This window comes from Euprymna scolopes, chromosome 5, assembly GCF_053919585.1.
Source record: "Euprymna scolopes isolate OS-2025 chromosome 5, ASM5391958v1, whole genome shotgun sequence".
Classification (NCBI taxonomy): Eukaryota; Metazoa; Mollusca; class Cephalopoda; order Sepiida; family Sepiolidae; genus Euprymna; species Euprymna scolopes.
In genome coordinates, this window is record NC_136486.1 from 109,829,444 (window position 1) to 109,848,594 (window position 19,151).

Consider the following 19,151-nt stretch of genomic DNA (forward strand, 5'->3'; position numbering starts at 1 on the left):
AGGAACCCGTGATTTCTGCGAAATCTACAACGGTGTAGTAAATAATGGGCAATCAATAATTCTCCCAATATTCAACAATCATGAGGTTGTTTTCACTGCGGCCGAGAATGCTAGCATGCTTGCCAGTTGGTTTTCTCAAAAACTCCTCATAGGATCCAGCAAACCACTCCCTTGCGGACAGAAGCCACACTAGATGATCTAAAAATTACCCCTTCTCAGGTGCATGATATCATAAAAAAACTAAAAAAAAATTGGCGGAGGAGTTTGGTAGAGTTTTCAGGTCTCAAATCGTTGAACTTTGACCCCCCCCCCTCTTTGATTTTCATGCATAAAATATATTTCACAGTATACAAAGATTATTTGATACTGGAGCTATAGATAATCGTACCCTATTTCCAAAAGAGGGGAGATATAACATATGAGAAATATTTGGAATAAAGTCTCTCTTGCTGGTATTTCAGATCATTTGAAATCATAGCAACAAGTTATAGTCTCCCCTCCAGACAGGCTAGAGGTTTGGGATATATATATATATATATATATATATATATATATATATATATATATATATATATATATATATATATAGTAGCTTCTTTCAGTCTTGACAACTATGGGTACCCATTGTGTACATGCGCGTGGAATTTTTGTAGCAAGAGTTGTGCAGTCACCAACCACGCCTCACCTGAATCGGCGTTCTTGAATACCAGTGGCAATTCGAGATTCAATTTGGCTGAAAACAATGCCCGGATAAGCGGAGAGAGCCTAGAATTCCCAAATGGTCATCCATCTGGTACTAGTCAGTATATACATATACATATATATATATATATATATATATATATATATATATATATATATATATATATATATATATATATATACATATATATATGTGTGTGTGTGTGTGTGTGTGTGTGTGTGTACTTAGTTATAGTTTTTAGAAAAAAAGGATTCCAGCGGAGTGCTTTATTAAAAAATCCGAAAATAAGAATTTATTATTTATATTTTTATTTACAGACAGCTTAGATGAGATAAGTCATCGGTACCGTCAGTTTCAATCCTGATAATAGGGCACTGTTCTAGATACCCATATTAAGCTCTCTTCAGCCGATATTCATCCGTTTTATAATCAAAATTGGAAACATACATTACAAGATCTCGTTCAAATCTCGTTTTTTGAAACAAACTTTAGCAAAAGAATATCAAGTTTTTTTTTTCGACTGCCAAAGTATTCGAACAGGCAGAGCCATATTATAACGATGCAGTCCATAAAAGTTGATTTAGCGAGAACATAAAATTCCAAAAGACTCATAATCAACAAGAAAAAATAAAAAATAAAAACAGAAATAGAAGCGAAATATAATTTGGTTTTTACCCCCGTTCTAACTTATTACTAAAACTAAAGTAGGGCATTTTTTTCCTAAGACTTCTGGATAAACATTTCCCACAAACACATAAAATCTTTAATAGGAACACTGTGAAAGTAATTTAGTCGAAAACACCATCGATTAAGTCCATCATCTCTAGAGAACCAAAAAAGATAATAAACGCAGGCTGTTCTTGCAGATCCAAAAATGAGTGCCCACTTGAATGCAACTGTAAGGCTGAATTTCTTTTATACGAAGCTACCATTACTGACTAATCTACAAACAAACATGAAATTTACATTGGAATGACACAAGGTTCGTTTAAACAAAGAACATTTTTACATATAAGCTCATCTAGAGCAAAAAACAAGTAGTAACAAAGCCTTAGCAACCCACGTGTGGGAGCTTAAATAAAAGTTGAACAGAAACCCTCATACTTTCCAGAATTGAAACAATGCTCACTTTGCAATGCTGAGAAATTACCAAATTCTACGGTTAATTTATGACCCAGGAAAAAGATGTGCGGAGCAAATGCCTGAAATTTTGTATACACAGAAGGCGAGCACTCGTAAACTGGGACGGTGAAATAAAACGAAACCTGAATTCAAAAAAAAATATTTTTTTATTTATATATATGTTATATTTCATTTTTAATTTAGTTAATTTTTATTTAATTTTTCTATTTATATTTACATTTATTTTGTTTTATTATATTTTATTTTAATTTTATTAAATTTTAATTTTATTTTTATTTTATCTAAAAATTATCATATTGAAAAGCTAAAAATAAAGAGGAATATAATCATAAAGTTTTAGTATAATTTACTATTAATAAGGCTAGATGAAAACAATGACTACATTTACATTTTCAATATAATTTTAACATGCATTTTTTAAAAATATATTTTAATTTTGATGTTTGAATTGATTTGAAATGTTAAATTAAAGTTGGTTTTAATTTTAATTTTAAATTTGGAGGTAATATAAAAAAAATTAATTAAAATTGGTGTATAATTGGTTTTTAAATTTAATGAATTTGTCCAATCTGATAAATAAGTTTGTAGAATAAAATTTCGAAGAAAATCTAATATAATTAAAATATTGGTACGAGCTTTGTTGACTAATCTGTTTCTATGCGGTGTCTTATTTTGCATACCAATCGTCCACTCTCTTTAATTGTTCACAAAATTTACAAATAGCATTAACGACGAACAAATGCAAATTGGCTTTGCTTTAAAAGAAAAGCAAATCTCGTCGCTCAGTTTTCAGTAAATTACAAGGAAACATTTTAATTATATTAGAATAAAAATATTTTAGAAAATATTTGGAAATATACACTTGCAATATAGGCCCCCTTATTTGAACATTTATAAAAAGCGTTAAGCATCTAATCAAATAATTAGAAATTTCTCGGTACTTATATTCGAATCAGGAATTAGAATAGAATCTGTAATTGTATCGGTTTTTTCAGGATATTTAAGGAAATTTACATTTTACCCGTATTAAGTAAGACCGGTAAAGAAATATAGACATCTATAATATAAATCTCACATGTCTGTTTAAATGCATGTATGTATGTATGTATGTATGTATGTATGTATGTGTTGTAGACCCGTGCTAGGGGTCACAAATGAAAGAAAACACAAGTAGTGTAAAGTGTATAAAATATAATATGTATTTATCATAAAGAATACACGAGCCACTAAAATGGTATAAGAGAAACGTGTTCGTAGCATGCGGTTAAACATGGTATGAATGTCTCCCTTTAGTCTCTGAAACCAGTGGTATTCATAGGACTGGTTGAATTCACTAAGCATTCAAATAGGGGTGATTTGTACCCCACAACAGTATGTATGTCTGTATGTATGTATGTATGTATGTATGTATGTCTGCCTAAAACTTTCGACAGACGCGTCGAAACGTGACAAAACCGGCATCGTTTTAAACTTCGAACTTTTTGACGACAAATATCGAAGAATTGGCCAAAAACATTAATTTCTACACCTTCAACGGGGCAGTTTTCTAAAAGGAGGGGTTGCTTTTTTCGATTGACTAGCCTTAATTTTGACGTTCGTCACTTTCGGTTTTACGATGGGTGCAAGAGCAAAGATGTCACGTTTTTTTTTTTTTTTACGTTCTTTTCCTTCTTAGCGATACAGTTTCGAGCCTGCCTTCCTACTACCATATTTATTCTAATTTTTGCTCAATACACACCTTCAAACATCTGGGCAACGCCGGACACCCACGCTAATATAGTATATAATACATATAGAAGAAGAATAAAACGAAATAATAATAATAATAATAATAATAATAATACTAATAATAATAATAATAATAATAATAATAACAGAAATTAACATACAAAGAGGCATCTTCCAAGGAGACTCACTATCACCACTACTATTCATCATAGCCATGATGCCCTTGAACAGTATTCTGAGAAAGTGCCAAGCCGGATACAAGTTCTCCAATACAGAAGAAAAAATGAACCACCTGATGTACATGGACGATCTGAAACCTTTTTGCAAGAACCGAAAAGGAGCTAGAGACACTAATTAACACTACCAGGATCTTCAGCCAAGATATCCAAATGGAATTTGTAATGGAAAAGTGCGCACAACTAGTTATAAGAAAGGGAAAACTGGAAACGACAGAAGGCATAGAACTACCCAACCAAACAAAACTGAGAGTCCTAGGGGAACAAGACGACTATAAATACTGGAATTCTGGAAGCGGACACCATCAGAGAAACAGAAATGAAAGAGAAAATTGGAAAGGAATACCTCAGGAGAACAAGAAAACTCCTGGAAACGAAATTATAAAGCAGAAACCTAATAAAAGGTATAAATACATGAGCAGTATCACTAGTAAGATACTCTGGACCGTTTATAGGGTAGACAAAAGAAGAACTGAGACAACTCGACCAGAAAACCAGGAAACTCATGACCACGCATAATGCACTACACCCAAAGGACGATATTAACAGACTCTACGTGAGAAGGAAAAGCGGCGGGATAGGACTGATCTGCACAGAAGACTGTGTGAAGGACACGAAAAAAGAACTAGAAAAATACATAATACAAAATTCTGAAAGGATAATTATGGCAGCGAGAGACACTGAAAAAAACAACAAAACAGAAAACAGAGAGACAAACGACAAAACGAGAAAAGAGAAATGGGAAGAGAAACAACTCCACGGAAGATTCATAAGAATGACAAAAGATGAGAATAACGAAAACATCTGGATACAGATGCGAAAAGGATATATAAACCGAGAAACTGAATCTCTAATAACTGTAGCACAAGATAACTCGATAAGAACTGGCCATATCAAAGCAAGGATCGATAAAACACACGAAAACAGCAAATGCAGACTATATGGACAAAGAGACGAAACGATAAACCATATAGTAAGCGAATGCAGCAAACTGGCCCAAAAGGAATACAGAAACAGGCGTGACCAAGTGGGGAGTGCTGTGCACTGGGAATTGTGCAAACGACTGCATTTTGAGCGTACAGACAAATGGTGCAAGCATAAACCCGCAACAGCACTAAGAATTTTTTTAAAATTCAATATATAACATTATATAATCAATTTTTAATGCTGCAATATTTTAAGTTATAAATTTATTATTGATTGGCCAAGTAAAGAATTTCATGGATAAGGACCTTTGTGTGTCTATAGAGACAATAAGTACACGGTTTAATGTCTGCGTGAACTGTACACATGATTATTCGCAAGAATCTGAAGATGCGAAAGATTTGTGTGAAGTTTGCTTAGAGAAAATCACAGACTATTTGAGTTCTATTATTGAACAGCTAGGAAAAGTTAAACCTACCCTCGAAATATCGAAAATGATGGGAAGGTATCATCAAACTGTGAAAAACTTTGTCAAGGATCTTACAAATGTACATAAAAGAGCTGATGAAGGTAAATCTATAGTTGTTTCACGCCGTTCTCTACTCCAAATTAAACGTGAAGTTGTTAAGAACCCTGGGCAGACAAGTTGAGAAGTCTTTGACCAAACCGGATTGAAGAATGTCTCAAAAAGTACTCGATGTCGTCGTTTGAAAGAAGTGGCAAAGTCTGTTAAGCAGTGACAAAGCTTCCATTAAAGCAACATCACATACAAAACCGATTGAAATGGGCAGAGGACAGCATCAAAACGGATTTTTCCAAAGTTTTGTTCACGGATGAAGTGCATGTCACTCTTGATGTCCCATATGGCTGGAGCAAGGGATTGGTCCTAGATGGACGGCATCGTCATCAGCGTTTAAAGCGTCAACATGGTGGTGGTGGGATAATGATTTAGGCTGGGGTTATCGGAGGTACTTTAGTGGACCAATGGAGAGTCCCCGAAGGCGTAAAAATGACGTCAAATGCTTACGTAGCACTTCTGAGGGAGCACTTTGAACCATGGCTGAAGAAACAAAGGTTGACGTTTAGAAGAACCATTATTTTTATGCATGATAATGCTCCCTCGCATGCAGCAAACAAAAGCAAAGAGTATTTTCCCCAACTGGGGTTCTCTGGACGACGGAAGATGGAGTGGCATTCAAATTCACAAGGTTTGAACCCAACTGAGAAGCTTTGGAGTATAATGCTAGCTTAAGAGCAAAGATGAGTTGTGGGATGAGTCGTGGGATGTTCTCCAAGAGGTATCGCAAGGAATAACTGCTGACGAAATCATAAATTTGACTATTTCTGTGAACCAACGTCTTTTACAAGTCATTCATAAAAAAGGATCGCACATGCCCTACTAATTATGTCAACGTAGAAATTGCTATGCAGTTATTGTGTTCTAAGGATTTATCCTAGTTCATTTAATGTTTGAATATTATTTCAATAAATAAGTTATGGGTATATTGTGTTTTTTCTCAACCTCGTTAATAACTAGACACACTAAAATCAACAGATATTCATATCTTCTGACATAGTTTTGCTAATACTGCTTTAAATACTTTTATTTTTTAACTGGAGTAGCTGAATAGTATTGTAAGCACTTTTTTAAAGTTTCATGGATTTTTATTCACTCGTTCCATTAAATATTTAAAAAAAACATGAACGCGTTAATAATTTGATATGCTGTATATATATATATATATATATATATATATATATATATATATATATATATATATAAAGCTGGATGTGTGTGTGTGTGTGTGTGTGGTCACGAATAGGTTCCTATATGGTTGACTATTTAAAAAAAAACTGATTACATATAATGTTAGAAGATGTATCGAGACACAGGGATGGGTATGTTTGATCTGGCAGAACGGTTGTTCATTAAAATTGTGGGGTCTGCGTTCGCACCTGGTCCACAAAGTATGGAAATAAAAAATTTTAAAAATTAAAAAAAAAAAACGTTTACAAGTGTTTTTGATATAGATGTACATAATAATATTTTGATAAGTATGTTTTAACTTAAATAGGGATGGTATGATAAAATTGTGGGATATGCGTTCGCGCCTGGCCTCCATAGAATGAAAATAGGCACAAACTTTAATAAAGACTTTTCATATCTATCTGCGTAAGTATACTTTGATAATTATGTTTCAATTTGAAGAAATATGATATAATAAAATTATGGGGTGTTCGTTCGCGCCTGACCTCCATAGAATGGAAATATGTCACAAAGTTTAACAAGGTTTTTTAATATAGATCCACAGAATATTATGAGAAGTGTTTCAGTATGAACAGGTATGGTATAATAAATTATGGGGTTTATCTATTTTATTTTTACTTAGTGCTTGGATATATGGTTAAGGGGGAGTTTTAGTCATTTAGAACTGCTTTAAAGCTTCACTGCTCACTTATTCTTAGAGCAAATGTCAAACAATTATTACAGTCTATAGATCACCTACTCAGCTATATTGTAAAAAATATTTTTTTTTTTATTTTCGTTCAGTATGCAAAAGTTATTATGAATTTACTAGTGTTCAAAATCATTATTACAACGAAAGGAGGTGAACAACGTTTTCTCTGACTAGTTTCCATAGGAACCACGTCGCTTCAGCGACTACTGTTGCTACTAATTCACCGCTCTTGCGAAAAGAGAAGTAACAAGTGAAACAGAGAGAACGAAAGCAGACGAGTACCGTACAGTTTTACATATGTGTACGCGTATGTTATGTTTATGGGTGCGAAAAAAATAAGACTGAAATTAAACAAAGAACAAGTGAATTTACTGAAAGCCTGCAAAAATCCTGGATTGCAGTAGAACAAATGCGAGCATGAAACGTAATATGATTAAGCTTAAACATATAAAGTAAAGGAATCGTTGTTAAAACTAGAAAAGAAAAGGACAAGATATTCTAGTAAAATATATGATAAATTTATAGCTTAAACTATTGCAGCATTATGAATTTTCTTTTAAAATACAATTTAACTTTATATAATCAATTTTTAATGCTTCAATATTTTAAGTTATAAATTTATTATATCTTTAACTAGAATATCTTGTTCCTTTCTATTCCAGTTTTAACAACTAGTCCTTGACTTTTTATGTTTAAGCTTAAGCTTAAGGGAAGGGATAGATTATCTAAATTGACGATTAAAAAGGAATTTATTCACATTACATTTTAAAGTGGCCACGTTATAGTGAGTCGGGAAGCAGACACATGGCATTGTGATCCACAGAAATTTCGTCCAGATTTGGCCATAGATAGGGAGTGAGGAAAGTTGTTGGCAGCTGTTTCAGCTAGGCGAGTATTTGTTGCGAACATTTTAGGAATGGGATCACAGATTAGAGCTCAGTAGAGCACTTAACATAAAAGTATCGGTAGATCAGAGATAGACTCGCAACGTCTCTTCTGTGAGAGGAAATACGATGATGAAGAGGTCCTCACCCACTTAACTTCGAATACGATTCTGTACTCTGTCAATGCAGGAAAATGATGATATTAGGAGCTCCATCCAAGATGTGGCAAGAATACTCTATCTTCAGGAGTATTTGACTCTTGTACCGGTAGAGGATTTCGTCTCGAGTGAGATCCCAGTTTAAGAGATTCCCTTGATTGTAGATATATAGATATGAAGAAATACACTTATCTAACTTAATATATAATGTCGTTTGGGCGATCGGGTTTCGATCCTGGCTTGAGGTAATTGCACTGATGAGCTGCGAAACAATATTGTATGTGGATTACTATATATATATATATATATGTTACCGTTTTATCTACCTAGTTATACATGTTTCGTTTACAGAATCGCATCAACGATCTAGTAACTTCATCAGACTTTACTTTCTGTGAATTCTGGTGAAGTTACTGGATTGTTAATATAATTCGATAACCAAAACACGCGTAACTAAGCAGAGAAAACGGTAATAAAAAATGTATATTAGCTCTGCAATATTATTGAGCACTGTTTTCAGATTTTACTAATTACCATTTTCTCTCTCTCTCTCTCTCTCTCTCTCTCTCTATATATATATATATATATATATATATATATATATAACAATTAGTCGTTTTACTTTTACATGTTTAAATCTTAACCATATTACTTTTCATGCTCGCATTTTTCTATGTAATCCATGATTTTTCCAGGTTTGCTTTGAAATAAAATTTTCTCTCTTTTGGTTTTACTTTTTACCTGGGAATTATTAGCGACAGATCGAGACAGCGATGAATTATTAGCGACAGTTTTTTTTTTTTTTTTTTTTTAATATTCTGTTACGTTATTATCTTCCCAGCCAATTTGAAGTCGTGTAATAGATTTGTTTGCTATGATAATGAATAACCAATCAAAAAAATAAGCCGGCTCTCCGTTCCATACAGGTTCTAAGAATTTTTGAACACAAGTAGTTTTGTTATAACTTTTGTTTAACTGAACGAAAATTGAATTTTTGTTTTCAAAATATAGCTGAGAAAGTGACTCATGAACTGTAAAAATTGTTTGGAATTTGGTTGCAAAATGAGTGAGCGGTGAAGCGTTAAACCAGTTCTGAATGAGTAAAACTAACGCTTGAACATATATTCAAACACAGTAGTGTTTGAATGACATACATACATGTCTACATGTAATATTTTATACGCATAGAAATAGTACCCATGTAAGCGCGTTTCTTGCCAACTAGTAGTTATCAGTATTGCTTGACTTTTACAAGGATCGAACCCACAAATACATTATAGTTCTATTAGATATTACATCTTAGTATTAAATTTAGACAATAAATATTCGAACAAAATTCATAGTACTTCCTTATAGAATGAATATATGACGTGTGTGTGTATGTCTATGTGTAAGTGTATGTGTATGTGTGTGTATAAAAATGAATGAAAATATTCCTACCTTCCTCCCAGCTTCGTTATTCCAGAGGTTCATAAGACCGATCGGCAGTTCTTTCTTCTCCCCGGTGTCTACAAAATCCCGGGAGAATTTATTGCCGTAGCGGACGTTGTCCGAACAACCGCCCCACTCAAAGTCGTCGGTCGGTTCGTTGACCCTTATTTTCCGATCGCAACCGCAGTTATCAAGTTCACCCTTGGCACAACCCCGCGCCACACTGTACATGATACCTGCAGAGAAGATGGCATAAAGGTAGGCTGTTTCACGAGTATCTGAAAGATGAACAGAAAGAACAAAAGAGGATGAATAATAATCACATAAACGATGACAGTTTGAAAATTAATTAAAACATAAAAGCATTTGGAAGTTACACACACACACACACACACACACACACACACACACACACGCTAACGCGCGCGCGCGAACACACACACACATATATATATTAAATTTATTTATACAAACATTAATGGCTACATATGTGCATACATGTTTCTGTAATCACCCGCGTTGGGGGATTACGTCTTCAGGCCAAGAATTACCGTCGAAACTGATCTATCTATCTATCTATCTATCTATATATCTATCTATCTATCTATATATATATATATATATATATATATATATATATATATATAAATATGTTGAATATGAAAACTACTGGCTACACATATGCAAATATGTTTCAGTGACCACCCTGCTAGGGAAAATGACATCATCAGGCTAAGAATATCTCCGATAGCATCAGTCAAAAACATTACCTTTTTTATATTAAAACCAATCTATGGGATTATATCATTGCCAAGGGTAAAAGGGGTAACCAGATAAATTGATGTGGGATCTCCCAATATAATTTTATAGTTATGCTTTTTTAGTTAGCATTAAAACACCCGGCTCTACTTTTAGTGGTTATTTAAGGAATACGGATTTTAGAAGAATAAGTTTTATACCAATATATAAAGTCTAAAGATGCTTTGAATAAAAAAAATGTAAAAATAAAAATAAAGAATGCAGTTTAAATTCTCGGAAAAAAAATTAACTTTAACCTATCACAAACTTAACACCTACATAATCAGACTTCTAAAAAGTTTATAATTACAAAAGAGAATTCATTTATATAATGATGAGAAAAAGAAAAAAAAGCCTTGACTAAAATTATTAAATAGAAATAGACTTGTTTCTCAAGAGTCTTCAATTTTCCAAGAGAATTTAATTATATAAGGTTGAAAAGGGAAAACCTTAACTAAAATTTTGTAAATACAAAACGCGGATTATATATATATATATATATATATATATATATATATATATATATATATATATATATATATATATATATATATGTGTGTGTGTGTGTGTGTATGTGTGTGTGTGTGTGTGTGGTGTGTGTGTGTGTGTGTGATGGGATTATTCCAATATTTTGTAAATACAAAACGCGGATTATATATATATATGTGTGTGTGTGTGTGTGTGTGTGTGTGTGTGTGTGTGTGTGTGTGGTGTGTGTGTGTGATGGGATTATTCTAATATTTGTCACGATTCCGATACAATTGCCGATTCCGTGCTAAAATTCCGATTCTGATTCTTTATAAATCTCCAAATATATTACTATAGGATTATTATTTTCCATGATTTCCGTAAAAACACATGTTAGATATGCAAATATTTTCCTAAACGTAAAAAAGTGCACCTGTGGAGGATGAGCTTTCGATTTTAGCTTTACCGGTATTTTAAAACCAATAAATATTTATTATTTTATGATACCCCCAAATGTTCCGATTTTTTTTCGATTAACACGAATATATATATATATATATATATATATATATATATATATATATATATATATAACCTTGTCTGTCTGTGTGACGATAAGTCTCTACCAAACTTCTCCGGCAATTTTTGGTCTACAGGCTTAAAATATTATATATAGAGAGATTGGGTCTGGAGTAAATTCGATTTGATTTTAGCTCGTAGAAATAATAAGGAGTTAACATTAAAAAAAAAATTAATTTGGCATATGTAAGTCGACTAAACGTGTTACTTCTACGCATGCGCAACTATATTAAACAACGTTATTTTTGGTTTTGTATGCGTATAGATTCATGGTCAGACGTTAACGAATAAGGCTGGAGAACAATATGCTCTGGATTCTGTTCTGGCTGATGACATTCAAGTTATATTTTTCAAACTTTTGAAATCACTACTTCATATTGGGTATTTGCACCAAATATTGTCAAAGTAATGATATTTTGATGATCTATGTGTTTTTTGGACGCGAGGAATCGAATACTGCAATCAAACTTTCAATATCATTAAGCTTTATAGTGATATGATGACAATGATATGAACTAGTACTCCCTCAGTTAAGTTATTGATGGGCACTGAACAATTTCGCGGGCCTTTTACCGCGAGGAATTAACAATTGGTCCGGGGCAGTACCTAGGAGGAGGTCCACCCACCAATGTCCTCTTTGAGGTGGAGTAAGTTTGTTGCTTGGGGCACCCCAACCAGAGAATGCCGATGAGACTGACCAGGTAAATTTTAAAAGGTCAGACTTCTTCTCCTTTAGGGAACCTGGCGTGACTCTCACTACTTTCCGGTCATGTGACACATCTTCCTGGTATGTGAAGGAAGTAAATAACAGGGATACTAAGAGATGTTGTATATGTGTGTGTGTTTGGGAAAGAGAAAGAGAGGAGAGGAACAGAGAGGTATTTTTTATGATGCTCTCTCTTTTCCTGTTTATTTCTCTCAAAGAGTGAGAGGGAAGAGATACATGTACTTAACACACACACACACACACACACACACACACACACACACACACACACACACATATATATATGTCTGTGTTATATATATATATATATATATATATATATATATATATATATATAACAATTATTAATAAAAGAACCATTTAAGTATTTACCAATTCTTCCCTTTTCTCTTTCTCTTTCTTTTCCTTTACTTTTCCATTTCTGTTTTTTTTTTTTTTTTTGCATCCAAAATATTTTTTTTTAATTTGATCATTTGAAATTTAAGGTTTGAAAAGAAAACGAGATTTGCACGAGATCTTGTAACATATGTGTACATTTCCACTTTCGGTTATAAACAGATGAGATAGATCGGCGGAAGAGAGCTTAACATGGGGACCTAAAACAGTTCCCTATTATAAGGTTTGGAACCGACGGTGCTGATGACCTATCTTTCCTAAGCTTTCTGAATATATATATATATATATATATATATATATATATATATATAGAGAGAGAGAGAGAGAGAGAGAGAGAGAGAGAGAGAGAGAGAAAGAGAGAGGGGGTGTGTGATAGTGAGAGAGAGAGAGTTTAAAACATTCTATTTATAAATATATATAGTTTCAATATATTCATGAGAAGTAAGAAAGATACAAACGTCCCTGACTCATTCCATGATGAAATCATCAGGCTAAATGTATTTAGTCTTTCATACTTGAAGGAAAGGAGTGAGATAGATATGGCAAGAGAATGATAGAAAGGAAAAGGGAGATAGTTTAAAGGATCTCTCTCTTTTTTCCTTTTCTCTCTCAATTAAACAGAGAGGGATAGAAAGAGTTAAGCTCGCGGTTTGTTTGTTTACAAACAGGCGGTGTGAGCACTGTAAAAGTGGTGGACGGATGTTTGTTTAAATAGACATTCGGACAGATTATTTGCGGGCATAACTTCTGTGGTCGAGTGTGAGAACTGCTGACTGTCAACACGACGGTTTTTGGGAGAGGTGCTAGTCTAGCGGCACTGATGAGTTGTGATACAACGAAACAGGACTGTATGTCGATGACTATATATATATATATATATATATATATATATATATATATATATATATATTAAATGAATTACAAAAATCTATATTCCAAATTTCATGATGTTGACCATCTTACAATTTATTCCTTTAATTCATTTGTCACTTACACCTCTTGATACTATCCGTTTCGTAGCACAAAATCAATCACTTAATTATTATATCAATCAGTGAATCTATTTAGCCCTTAACTCATCAGTAGAAATAGCAACAATCAATCCATCAAGAATTGTAAGTGTCAACTGAATTAAAGGAATAAATTGTAAAATGATTAACATCATGAAATTTGGAATATAGATTTTTGTCATTCATTCATTAAATGCTCTGTCATTACATTGAGCTTCTTAAATAAGGATTGGTATATATAAAAAGGAAATATAAGTGAATAAATAGTATTTCCACGTGTGTGTGTGTGTGTGTGTGTGTGTGTGTGTGTGTAGAGAGAGAGAGAAAGAGAGAAAGAGAGAGAACGAGAAAGAGAAAGAAAGAGATAGTATAAAACTATTCTATATAAAAATACAATAGAGCTAGAACTAGTCGTTCGCATTTCATTCTCCAACGAAATCATCAGGCTAAATGCAATTAGCCTTTCATACTAGTAATAATCTATTTCTCTACAGAGAGATTGTGCGCATTGAGAAAAAAAAACGAAAGAAATAAAGACCGAGAGAGAAACAGAAAGAAAGAGAGTTTGAAAGGGAGAAAGAAAGGGAGCGAGTGAGAAAGCAGGAAATTAGACCATTAAACGTGGTATATAGACGCCTTGCGGACAGATGGTTTCCCGCGAGAAGTGGACGGAACACTACACACGATACCTTCTTTTCTTGTCTGACCCTTTCCGCCCCTACCTCATTCCCACACTACATTGCCTACCACCTCCAATCAGTGGTGACGACAGACTGCGCACTAAGCTAACACGCCCTCTAGCGGCTGGTCGCTTCAGACATCGAGAAAATTAGAAAATAAATCGAATAGTTTTCGGCGATTTGATATGTTTGTTAGTCTCTTAACGGATTGCGTCCATTGCCGTGAGTAAACAAAACACAAGATGAAACAAGTGCTTCTTTTCTCCCCCTCCAAACCCTTTTAGTCGTTTGTTTTACTGTTTTTATCAAGAAAAATAGAAATGTACTTATTTCTGAGCAGTAAATGGAATATATATATATATATATATATATATATATATATATATATATATATATACATATATATACATATATATATTATATATATACATTATATATATATTATATATATATATATACATATATATATATATATGCGCTTATATTTATATAAGTATATATATGCGTGGGCGGTGTACATGTGTTTATTTGGAGAGAAGAGTATCAAAGGGGGAATATTATTGGTCAGTGGTATTTTTGTAGAGTAGATAAATAAAAAATAATATGATAGACTGACATGGTACGTAGGTAGAGAAATTAATTAGTGCATATAAATATATATATATATATATGTGTGTGTGTGTGTGGTATATATATATATATATATATATATATATATATATATATATATATATATATACTGGTCGGGTGGTCGTGTATTGCCTGGTCGTAAAATACGCTTAAATATATTTTACTAACAGATGAATAAATAAATTAATTAAAATAAAACAGATGAATAAGTAAATTAATTTAAATTAAACCGATGAATAAATAAATTAATTAAAATTAAACAGATGAATAAATAAATTAATTAAAATTAAACAGATGAATAAATAAATTAATTAAAATTAAACAGATGAATAAATAAATTAATTAAAATTAAACAGATGAATAAATAAATTAATTAAAATTAAACAGATGAATACATACATTAATTAAAATAAAACAGATGAATAAATAAATTAATTAAAATAAAACAGATGAATAAATAAATTAATTAAAATTAAGCAGATGAATAAATAAATTAAAATGCTGATAGTAATATAAACAGAAACCCATTCATAAACCCTTTTCTGCTTCACAGCGGTTCCGTTTCCTCATCCCCTTACGATATTTTAATATTTCTTTCTTTTTTAAGGACATACTTCGGCCCCTTTTCTTTTGGAAAAAAAGATGAGATTCTCGAAATATTAAGGTCTCCACTATCACTGTTATATTAAACAGTAAGTTCATATTTACTGATTTGTATTATGATTATCCTGAAAAATAAATGGATATACAAAGTTTTAAAAAATATTCAAAAACAATAAGACCTTTCATTTGTCCACTTTGTTCATATGTCCAGCCAATACAACAACCAGTTTCCTGCATTGCTTTAGCCTTCATGTACTCTTCCTTATATATTTCGGAGTTAAACTCCATCCTCAGTATGTGTTTTTTCTTTTTTTCTCTTCTTTCTTGCCATGTTGTAAATTGGAGAAATATATATATATATATATATATATATATATATATATATATATATATATATATATATATATACATGCTTCTCAAGCAGGATGTACTTTGAAAAAATGGAAACTGGCACACACAGTGAATATATATATATATATATATATATATATATATATATACTAGCATGCCTCATAAATATTATATTTTGATTAATACAGAAATTGAGATATGTGCAGGCGAGTATTATGTTTTTTTCCAAATCGTTCACTTCTTATAAGTAAAAAAAAATACTCAAGTTGAGATCGAAACCAAAACCTCAAATATGCTAACCTCTACACTAGCGTCGCACGGCCTTTAAAGGGTGATTTCAAATTTATTTCTAATATAAATAATATGTTATGTTAACAATTCACGCATGTGCATTCGTCAAACAGTTAACAAACAAATGAATATGTGATTACTCCCACGTAACACTTTTTCAATTTGACTCCTTAGCAGCTATTTTTCCAGATGAATACGGATGAAAAACTTTTCCACGTGTCCGACTATCCTATATACCAACTTTCAAGTGTGCAGATAAAAAATTTGCTGAGTGTGTAAGTTGAGACGTGTCCTCACACACACACACGCATTCGCACTTTAAAATTTAAAACAAGAAAGAAAGCAATTCATATTATTTGGATGTCTTATCTCGAGTGTTATATTCACAAAGTTTCGGTGGATGTAACCTTCGAATTTTTTATGGTATATCTTGTCGAACTCGCAAGAAACCTTGGCGTAGTAGATAAATTATTTGGTAAAATTCAGTTGTAAATTATACTGTTCTGGGGGTTGAAGTTTCAATCCCATTGCAGGCGACATTTGAAATATACTTGCAAATCACTTAGGACTTCTACCTAGTCATGGCTGCCGGCGAATGCTACCTCAGTGGATTTAATGAAAGCTGCGGTTGGAAATTCCGTGTAGATTCCTAAGTTCAACAGAATGATTCCAGAGTTTGATTAGATACGCCTGAAGAAGGTCGGAGGTCGCATCGACCTAAACATCCATAGAAACAAACATAAACGTGTATTTATTTACATGTGTGCATATGTTTATTTAAGTCTAAAATACAAACGTATATACATAGTATATATATATATTTATATGAATAAACGCATATATATATACACACATATATATTGATATCCATATATATATATATATATATATATATATATATATATATATATATATATACGCACATATATATATGCATGCAGTATATATCTATCAATATATATATATATATATATATATATATATATATATATATATATATATATATATGGTCATGCATGTCTGTCTACGTTCGTGTGTGTATATATAAGAGAAAACTGGATGAAGAAATTGCTGTCAACGGGGAAAGGGTCATCCTTGCTTTCGTTATAAGTAAAGGCTTAAGGCACCCTTCTAGATCATTAGATACCTTATTACGGGCGATGACAGCTCGTTTTCACCAAGGGTTAGCGCCTTGAACCTAGTTCCACCCTTTTACCTTTTTCCTCCACCGGCATTGGAACTTCGCTCACTCTGTAGATGTTTAAACCTTGTGGAATTGTCGCGGTGAAGAGCGGAAGAACGCATCAAAGTTCCACTAAATTCAGAATGTACGTGACAGTATCGCAATTAGAAATATTTTGAGCAAAATCTTCAGACTGTGTTGTTCATCATGAGACAAGTTAGATTATAGGAAGTTAATTCGTAGAATGAAATTAATTATTGTATGTATATAAAACTCGGTGAATCTTACTTGTTTGCAATTAAATTGTTTATATGACATGGGGAAAAAAGGGAAAATAAGACCGTTGAGCAGAAACAAAGAGGGGATATTATTTGTACTTTCAGTAGAAAAATAAATATGTAAGTGTGAATAAATAATGGCCCAAATAAAAATAGCAATTTACTTCATACTAGCGGCAGGACCGTAAGAGAAAGAATGCAATAAAAAGAAGTAAATAAACAAATAAATGATGTAAATAAAGAATACAAAATCTTAGTGCAAAAGACCGTGAGCAGGACTAAGCTCCTACCTATATATATATATATATATATATATATATATATATATATATATATATATATATATATATATATATGTATATATATATATATATATACATATATATATCCACCCTTGAGATATTCAAACAAATGAACTCAACGAGGTTGTTAGATAGTGCTCGATGACAAGAGCAAAACATTTTTTTATTTATTCGAAGGTAAACAGTTACATGTGGTCTCTACAAACAGCTATCTGTTTCAGTCAAGTAGACTTCATCAGGGGGCGTTTAACCATTCGACGCTAAAGAAAAATATGTATGTTTTCTTAGCGTCAAATGGTTCAGGGTCGCCTGATCAAGTCTCACCGACTGAAACAGATAACTGTTTACAGTGACCAAATGTATCCGTTTACCTTCGAATAAATAAAATATTTGTTGATTCTCATTCATATATATATATATATATATATATATATATATATATATATATATATATATATATATATATATATATAAGGGGTTACCAGATTGGTCAATTGGAAAATTATTCCCAACAAGCATTTAGGTAAAAATTAACTTTCATATAAATACTTGAATTCATTCAAGAAATTATCGCTAACAAATAAAAACATCTACATAAAAACGCGATACATTTAGTAGTCAGGCGAGGCAGCCGCGTGGTAGAGGTTTAGGCTTCTTATCATGGAGTCCCGATTTTGAGTCTCGCTAGATTCAGCCACTCTGATGAGTCGTAGACGACGAAACACGTGTCAGTGGATAATTATATTTTAAAAATAATATATATGCCGCTCCCCATTAAGGGGGTACCAGATTGGTCAATGGGAAAATTATTCCCAACAAGCATTTAGGTAAAAATGCACTTTCGTATAAATACTTGAATTCATTCAAGAAAGTATCGCTAACAAAAACAAATAAAAACATATATATATATATATATATATATATATATATATATATATATATATATATATTGTGAGAAATTAATCTCACAAACTTAATACTCCCTAGCAGAGGCAAAAATAATTCCACAATTACAAAACCATACCTTTAAAATCAAATTTTATTCAGTTATAGCATCAAAGAAAGGTTATTGGTCCAGGTACAGTCCTTGCAAAACGGTGGGTCAGTTTTTCCTCCCAAATTGGGAGTCAATATTTAACTCCCTTTGTTTATGTGGTAGCGTGGTTTTCCTGCAAAAAGGATCCATGAT

General features: G+C 32.3%; 1 protein-coding gene across 1 annotated transcript in view; it reads right to left on the bottom strand.

Moving 5' to 3' along the window:
- The window catches only part of LOC145276951 (protein Wnt-4-like), a 580,043-nt gene that overhangs the window by 4,781 nt on the left and 556,111 nt on the right, over positions 1–19,151 (bottom strand). Inside the window, exon 3 of the mRNA XM_080128466.1 lies at positions 9,676–9,944. Within this exon, the coding sequence (XP_079984592.1) occupies positions 9,676–9,944 (269 nt within the window). The remainder of the gene's footprint in view (positions 1–9,675; positions 9,945–19,151) is intronic.